Source organism: Nelusetta ayraudi, unplaced genomic scaffold (assembly GCF_046127955.1).
Source record: "Nelusetta ayraudi isolate G7.1 ecotype Tasmania unplaced genomic scaffold, CSIRO-AGI_Nayr_v1 ptg000016l, whole genome shotgun sequence".
NCBI lineage: Eukaryota > Metazoa > Chordata > Actinopteri > Tetraodontiformes > Monacanthidae > Nelusetta > Nelusetta ayraudi.
In genome coordinates, this window is record NW_027466066.1 from 2,304,939 (window position 1) to 2,313,214 (window position 8,276).

An 8,276-nucleotide genomic window follows, 5' to 3' on the forward strand; every position below is an offset into this window, starting at 1 on the left:
CAGTATAATGAACAGTCACAAAGGAGAATAGAAATTGAAAGATGATAATGAAATATAATGAGATGGATAAAAGCACACAATCATGAGCAGAAGAAAAAAGAAGAGTCTTTAACCTGGATTTAAAAACATTTACACTTCACTTCACCTGTTCCATTTGTGTGCAGCTTAACAGCTAAATGCTGCTTCACCAGGTTTAGTTTGAACTCTGGGCTCTACTACCTGACCTGAGTCTACAGATCTCAAGAGTCCCGCTGGGCGTTTCATTCTTGTATTCTGGACCAGTGACTTACAGACCACTCGCAGAACTTTAAAGTCTATGCTATAGCTAACTAGGAGCCAGTGTAAAGTCTTCAGAACTGGAGTAATAATATATATTTAGCAAAAAAATAATAAATGATTAAATGTCTGCATTTAATGCTGTCATCCAAATCTTAAATTTAAGAAAGTATTTACGTCAACAAAGTGACACGGTCCTGTCGCAGGTGTACGCTGCACCCCAACGACTCCTTGGCGATGGAGGGCCCGCTGTCCAGGGTCAAGTCCTTGAAAAAGTCCCTACGGCAGAGCTTCAGACGCATCCGCAAGAGCAGAGTGTCGGGGAAGAAGCGCGCCATCACCACACCCACCAGCAAGGTCGAGCTTTTTATTCTGTGAAAAGTTGGTGATTATAACCCTGATTCTGAAATTTAAATCTCTGTGATTTCTTGGCGCAGGTCCAGGAGGCCAACGCTGCTCTCGCGGAGCAGGACGACGTGGCTCCGGTTCAGAGGAGGATCGAGCCTCGGTCGGCCGACGACTCGCTGTCTGGAGTCGTCCGGTGTCTCTGCTTCGCTGACACCTTCCTGCGGGACGGTGAGCACAAACAAATAGACCTTAATTCCTCGAACCCAGCTTCGAGGTATTCGAGCAGCGGTTCTCAACTGGTGGGTCGCGACCCGAAAGTGGGTCACAGCGTTGTTTTGATTGGGCTGTGGCTTGTTCCGCAGTTTTTTTTTTGTTTGTTTTTTCAAAGGGATGTTAAAATATATATATTTATATAGATAAAGTGTTGGGCATTTAGTTTGAAGGACACACAATTCAATTCCATAATTTCAATAATTAATTTACTAGACATGAGAGAAAGTGGATGAGCGTCTATTTTTGTGAAGTAATTGTGGGTTGCAACTTCATTATAAGGAGAAAAAAACCCCACTGAGGACCACTGAGCTACGGCCAATCATCTAACTCCATCTAACCCTGCATCCTCTTCTCTCTCACCAACTGACTTCATCTCATCCATTTTATCTCCTCTCTGCTCTTCCTCGAGTGGCGGTCCAACCTCAACATCCTTCCACCCAGATATTCAGTGTCCCTCCTCGGATCGTCTCAGTCTGCTCTCTCTGACTTTGCTCTCCAAAACATCTAACATGCTCTGCTCCTCTGACTCCCCTCATTCCTCCTGCTCTTACCCATCTCAACATTGTTCATTTCTGCCGCCCCCACCCCACCAACCGGATTTCCTATTGAATGCATTGTTTCCGACCTCCCCAGGTACGCACCACGGCCCCACGCTTTGGGCGGGCACCAACTCGGGCAGCGTGTACGCCTACGCCCTGGAGGTGCCGGGCGTGGGCTCTGGGCGCACATGCGAGCGTGGGGGAGGCGAGGGCAGCGGCGCGTGCGCTGAGGCGGTGCTGGGCAAGGAGATCCAGCTGATGCACCGGGCGCCCGTCGTGTCCATCTGCGTGCTGGACGGGCGGGGGAAGCCGCTGCCCGACCCGTACGAGGCGTCCCAGGACCTCGCCAGCGCGCCGGACATGGCCAACGCCCATTCTGTGCTCATCGCCTCGGAGGAGCAGCTGAAGGTGGGTGGCACCCGATGACCTGTCGCTTCGCAAGGTTGAAACAGGCCTCTGATGCGAGGACGCTATCCCCCCCCAGGTGTTCTCGCTGCCGAAGGTGAGCGCCAAGACCAAGTTCAAGCTGACGGCGCACGAGGGCTGCCGGGTGAGGAAGGTGGCGCTGGTGGTCTTCAGCTCCACGGCCCAGGAGGATTACAGCGAGCACACGCTGGTCTGCCTCACCAACCTGGGCGACATGCACCTCTTCAACATCCCCGCCCTGCGGCCACAGGTGGGCCTTCGCATCCCTCTGTTTGGAGCCAAACGGCATGGCCTGTGTTAGCGCCATGTGGTTGGACCAGCCGCAGTTGCTCTGTAGTCACAGGCCTCTTCCTGGTTAAATATCTACAGCGCTGCTGTCCGCCAGAAAAGTGCAGAACAAACTGCACTTTGGTTTGCAGCTTAAAGTAACTACAAATGATTTTTTCAGCATTTATTCTACTATTGCAACTCATCATGCAACTTTGATAAATATCCTATTCTATATGTTTCTACTCACCGCTAGTGTCTCACTTTTCGGGGAAAATACTTGGCAGTATTTTAGCAGAGCTTTGCGTGCCTGTTCTGCCACTCTCCTCTCCACCAATCAATAATCAGCACTGATACTTACAATCCAGCACGCCAGGAAAAAGAATTGAAAAGCAAAACTCTCGCCAGCAGACACTTGCGTTGCTGATTATTTCTGTTCCTGTGTCTCTGTCTGTGTGCAGGTGCGTTACGGCTGCATCCGTAAGGAAGACATCAGCGGCATCGCGTCCTGCGTCTTCACCAAGAACGGGCAGGGTGAGAAAAAAATGCACTGGGAACGAATCAGCTTATTTCAGTAAAAAAAAGAAAGGCTATTTAGACATTGCTGATCAGATGCCTATTCTACTTCATTCATCAAGCGCCTTTGATTGAGCGTATCATTTTATTTACGTATTTATTTATTAATTTTTTTTACACACGCAGGATTTTACCTGATCTCTCCCTCGGAGTACGAGCGCTTCTCGCTGTCTGCCAAGATTCTCACCGAGCCGCTGTGTTCCGTGCAGCTCGACCGACCGCTGGAGCCCACGTCTGCCTGGTAACGCACACATTGACACAGACGCACGCACGCACGCTATAGTAACAAGGAAGTAGCAATGATCACCGTTGATTTATTTTGTGGATTTGCAGATTTTTTTTTCTCTCATCAAATATTCCCCCTTTCTCATTTTTATTGGAGATATTTAAAGACAAATGAAAGAACCTGCTTGCCTCGGCTTGTTTTTATTCACACATGACCCGGAATAAGTTGACGTCACGTGTTAAAATGTGCTTGTGGTGTTTGAATGCGATCCTACATTTTTATTCATATGGAATATAATGTGACATTAGTGATCATTTAATAGCATTAATTAGCATTACTATATCAAATCAAGTCATTCCAGAGCTTGTCTCCAGATGTAGTGAAGCCCACTTAAAGGGGCCGACATGCGGGCGGGCTCATCTCGCAATTAGTGAGTTAATACCTGTAGTATTAAAGTGGCACGCCGACAATAAAACAACCCTGTGGCACATTTTCAGCGATGTGCAACATTTTCCAGTCGCCCGCGCTACGAGTGAGTGTGTGTGCTAGGACTGACGGTGAACCCATGCTGGAAACCGCCGCAGCCGCAGTTGGTTATGCTGTCTGGTGGGCCGCCGCCAGCTCCGGGCGCCCGGCCCCTTCCGTGCAACCAGAGAAACGATCCTCTTTGCTTGCGATTGTTTTGGCAGTCGAGTGGATGGAGGGGGCCGCCGCTCGAGCTAACGGTGCGTGCACGTGTGTGTGTGCGTGTGTGTGTCCGCAGTGACAGTACGACAACGCAGCTGCAGGCCAACGGAACCCACAAGAACCAGACGGGTCAGGCTGAGGGTAGGTCGAAACACACACGCTCTCCAATCGCGCGGATGACGCTGATTGTTGCCATGGAAACCACACTGGTGGTTTGTTTGTGTCCTTGTCGTGTTTTTTTTTCTGTACCTGGAGCCGACAGTCCTGCGTTGCTGCATGCATTCTGCACAGCTTTACTGATGATATTATAAATTAAAAGAAGAAAACGGTGTGGCTGAGCGGTGTTAAACATGGACAGTCTCGTATCCGGCTTCGTTAAAGCGACGTAAACAAGACTGAAGTGGCTGAAGTGAGGCTTCCTCAATATTTTCAGGCGCTTGCATTCTTATCTGATCTTCACAATTTTTAAAGCTTCAAAAGTTGCGCACAAGAACTTCCGTTACACACGCACGGACCTTGCTTTGCTCAGCGAGGTGCGAACGCGCTGGCACGTTTTCAACCGTCGAGAAACTAAAATAATGCTGCACCCATAAGTTGCTTGAGGAAGGGCAGCCCCTTGTTGGCCTGCATTAATGTTGCGTTTGCTGCCAAATAGTGAGATTGAGGGGTGTATTTTTTTCTGTTTATGTCTGTCTACAATGTGTAATTCCTATATTTTTTTTTGTTTGGCCTGGTCTTTGAGTTCTGCGGCGTGTCTTTCTATCTTTCTGTCCGTCTTGTCGGAATGGAAGATTTCCTCCAAAACCAAAAGGAAGCAAATAAAATAGACGAGTAAAACCTCAATGGACCTTTTAGCGTCCAGCGGGAGGGGCTCTCCCAGCAGTGGTCCGACCCAGAAATCCATCAGCGTTTTTCTTTCGGGATCTTTAAAATAATCAGCATCGGATTGCGCCGCTTGCACTCACGAGTCTGATTAAGATAAATAAATAATCGGCGTAATGCCTGAAAGCGTCGGCCGAGTGGTCCTTCCAGCTCCTGCGGAGGCGCCAGCCGAAATAACAGAGTGACGGACCGAACCGTTTCTTGTTCGCCAGGCCAGCAAGAGGAGCAGCCCAGCTCCCTCTCCTCACCCGTCCTGGACACGCCCCTGGACTCGCCCCTCAGCTGCGCTGACCTCACCTTGGACACCACGGGGGAGATGACTGTGGAGGACGTCAGGGATTTTCTGACGTAGGGCCCACACCTCTGCACACACACACACAGACACACACAGAGGCAGCAGCCCCTTCTGCAAACATCACTTAGCGGCTGATTTGTGTTTTCTGCGGCTGGCAGCACCGTGGACGAGGCGGAGAACAACCTGAAGAACATTAAAGAGGAGGAAGGACGCTCTGCCGGCATCCTCATTAACTGAGCAGGTGAGCGACGCGCACATGAGCGGGTCTCCCCCCCCCCCCAAGTTGCGTAAGAAACGGCGGCGTGAGCGTGCGTGCAGCTCAGACCATCAGGCCCGTCCACCTGTTTCTAATGGAGCCGACAAAGACATCAAAGTGGGAGGGGCCGCATTCCAATAATAAGCCCTCAGCGCTGCCTTTCGCTCCTCTGCAGCCCTGAAGACGCTACTTACTGTCGTCCACATGCGGTGCTTCAGGGAATTCTGAGACTTCTGTTTCACTTCGATCACACCTTTAGTTTTATTAATTTGTTTCTCATTACCATTTCGCGGCTTCTCCTTTGACATTTTCTTTCTGATGAGGCGTAGAGATTAGGAGGCCGCCGCAACATCTGCCAGCTGCCGCTCGGCATGTTTGCCTTTCGTCTGCTTGATGCCAAGTTGTTGTTTTTCTTTAGTATTGTGCAATAACCGTCTCAGTTTCTGTCCCAGCCCACAGCAGTTACTAATGAGAAAAAAAAACAACTCCTTTTCACCTTTGGAAACTCGCTGGTGCCCCCTGCTGGACAATAACGCAAACTACACCCAAATGCAGCTTCTGAGCTGGATTTTTTTTTTTCTTTTCTTCTTCTTTAAGAAAAAGCGTCAATATCTACCGAAGCACATTGCATTCACTGGATTGAAAAAAGATTAGGCACCTTGTCTCGTAATTATAGGATCAGGACGGAAATCTTTTCTCGTTATGAGATCCTGATCTCGTAATTACGAGATAAAGTGCCTCATTTTTTTATTATCCAGTGAATGCAGTGTGCTTCTGTGAATATCTGTCTATGAAGTAGTATTTTTTTTTTTTTTTTTTACTGTATCTGTGGCTTTTTGCAGTCACTAATGAGATCAAACAGTACAAATACAAGGTAAACCAGATGTAAAATAATTCTAATAACTTTATTTAACTTTGTTTAGTTACATAAGATCTGTAAAGGCTATAAAATGGAATAAAATATTTGACTGCAAAATAAACTTAAGTATAGATTCCTGTTTTTAAAAGGGCACAAATGTATTCTCACTGTATTCTGGAACCCGATGAGTTGAGACAGAAACACGTGGTTGAAATCAAGTCTATTTTATGATTTTCTTTCTCTTTTCCCTCCCCTGATTGCCGTTGTAGTATCGCAGGGGGAGGGGCCTGAAGTGGACGGGGGGGCTGGATGGACCGGATTTCAGTGCTGGACCACAAACATCTCCCATCAGCTCCCCTGCAGTGAGAACCCACGGACAGAACTCTGCACTCTCCTCTCAGCCCGGCACAAACTGGGGGGAGACAGTTGGACAGTTGGTACGGCTCCTCCCACTAGACGGACATCATCCTTTTCTGTAACCACTTTGGAAACATGACGGAGCGCGGATGCACCCCATCCTCATCCTCTATATCCGAAAAACTGGAATTCTGTCCGCGGTGAGCCAGGGATCGATCCGAATTGGAAGTAGATGCCGGGTGTCGGGTCTTTCTGCCCGTTTGATCGGACACCCAGGAGTTTGAACTGTGAACATTATCCCGTGAGGCTAAGAACAGCGGTAGCGCCTCCGTTTGGTACGTTAGACACCCCTGCAGGCGCACAAGCACATCTGCAGCCGGAGCGGGAAGAGATGGGGCGGCAGCGGCGGCGGTGGACGGTGATGGCGGTTTGTATCGCAGAAGACAGATGCTTTATTGAAGATGTTTTTGTATGGCTTTAGGATGAAGCGAGAGATATTTTAATGACAGAGGGGAGCAACGGGAGGAGAGATAGCCGCACTGTGTATTTAGGCGGAGCAGATTTTATTATTTTTGACACTTTGAGAAAAAAAAAAATAAAATAAAAAATAAATCTATGGTCGCGAGCACATCCATATAGGGGTCATGAACACAACGGTACGACACACTCTTTTTTTTCTCTGCTCTGCTCGGATTCAAATTCAATGCCGATCGCTCTCGGTGACCCCGCAGTTTCATCGCGCCCGAATCTGAGAGCCCTCATGGCCTTTAAAATCTCCCCTCGCATTTTACCGTTGCATCATCTCCTGCGGCGTTGTGTTCTTCGATGGGACTCAGGGAAAGTGTGGCAAGAGAAGCAAAGTCGGTCCGAATGCTAAGTGACGTTAGGAGTGTGCGCCGCGGAGCGCCCACCCGCCCGCCTGCACCTTTTCCCCTGGAGGGGTTTCTGTGGTCGATATCGGCAAAGTCAACGATGAGCCCCGCTTTTTTTTTTTTAACCCTTTTTATATAAAAGTTTAACTGTGTAAACAAAGAAATTGTATACAGTTTGAGAGAAGACAGCGATAGAGTAACACAGTAGAGGAGCTGCTTAGTTTTCATGCTCTTGTTGCCTCGTGTCAAGTAGAAAGTCTAAAAAGAAAAGGGATCTCACTCTGACTAATGTAGCTCAACACATAGGAGTCATGTTAATGCTTTTTTTTTTTTTTTTTTTTTTTTAATTCTGTTAGGTTTCTTGGTGCTCTGGTCAACTCATAACTAACCTTTTGTTGCTACAACTGATGCGGTTTACCTTTTTTAATCACATTTTCCACCAACTTGTTTCTACTACGTCATCACGTTTTGTGTAGACTTTTTAATCAGGTTGTCTTGGTGGGTTTTTTCTTTTTTTTTTTCTCAGCTGATGAAATTGTGAATGTTAATAAAATTATTTACTCTCTCTAGTGCAGACTCGTTGATTTTGGCAGGTGGGTTCTCAGTCCTCTCCTCTTTTCTCACAACTCTTTTCTGACAACAACTTATAGAAAAAAATACATTTTCAGCTTGAACCTTTGAACTCAGCATATAATTTAACTATGTAAACTGGGAAAAGAACAAAAGTTAACAATAGTTTCCTATTGGATTAATATTTTGAAAGATATACAGTATATACTTGTGAAAGAGATACGGATGCCTCCTACAGAGAGAGAACTCTAGATCAGAGTTCAGTTCCTCTTCAGGAAGCTGAAAAACAATTTTTGGTGGCTTGCTTTGATTATAGAGAGACTTATATGCCTCTACAGTCATCGGTAACAGGGTGGACTGCTCAGTGGGTGAGACTGCAGTTCAGTTACTCCTCTGGGTGGCTGTAAATGTGATCAGGATTAGACAGTGAGAAGCTTAAAACGATAGACTTGATGAAAAATGAGGTGTAAAGTTAATTATAAACCATACTTGCTGAGATAACGGCAAGAAAGGCCGCAGATTTGATTCCCTCCAGGTACCTTTCTGTGGAGTTTGCAGGTTCTCCCC

At 47.3% G+C, this 8,276-nt stretch overlaps 1 protein-coding gene across 2 annotated transcripts in view; it reads left to right on the plus strand.

Annotated features, from left to right (window-relative positions):
• llgl1 (LLGL scribble cell polarity complex component 1) overlaps positions 1 to 7,708 on the plus strand; it is a 33,523-nt gene extending 25,815 nt beyond the window's left edge. For both annotated transcript variants that reach the window (XM_076023828.1, XM_076023827.1), the window contains exons 15-24: positions 483 to 633; positions 714 to 852; positions 1,531 to 1,844; positions 1,921 to 2,112; positions 2,591 to 2,663; positions 2,832 to 2,946; positions 3,695 to 3,759; positions 4,713 to 4,848; positions 4,954 to 5,036; positions 6,180 to 7,708. In XM_076023828.1, the coding sequence (XP_075879943.1) occupies positions 483 to 633; positions 714 to 852; positions 1,531 to 1,844; positions 1,921 to 2,112; positions 2,591 to 2,663; positions 2,832 to 2,946; positions 3,695 to 3,759; positions 4,713 to 4,848; positions 4,954 to 5,032 (1,264 nt within the window). In that variant the 3' untranslated portion in view covers positions 5,033 to 5,036; positions 6,180 to 7,708. The remainder of the gene's footprint in view (positions 1 to 482; positions 634 to 713; positions 853 to 1,530; positions 1,845 to 1,920; positions 2,113 to 2,590; positions 2,664 to 2,831; positions 2,947 to 3,694; positions 3,760 to 4,712; positions 4,849 to 4,953; positions 5,037 to 6,179) is intronic.
• The last annotated feature ends 568 nt before the right edge of the window (positions 7,709 to 8,276 follow it).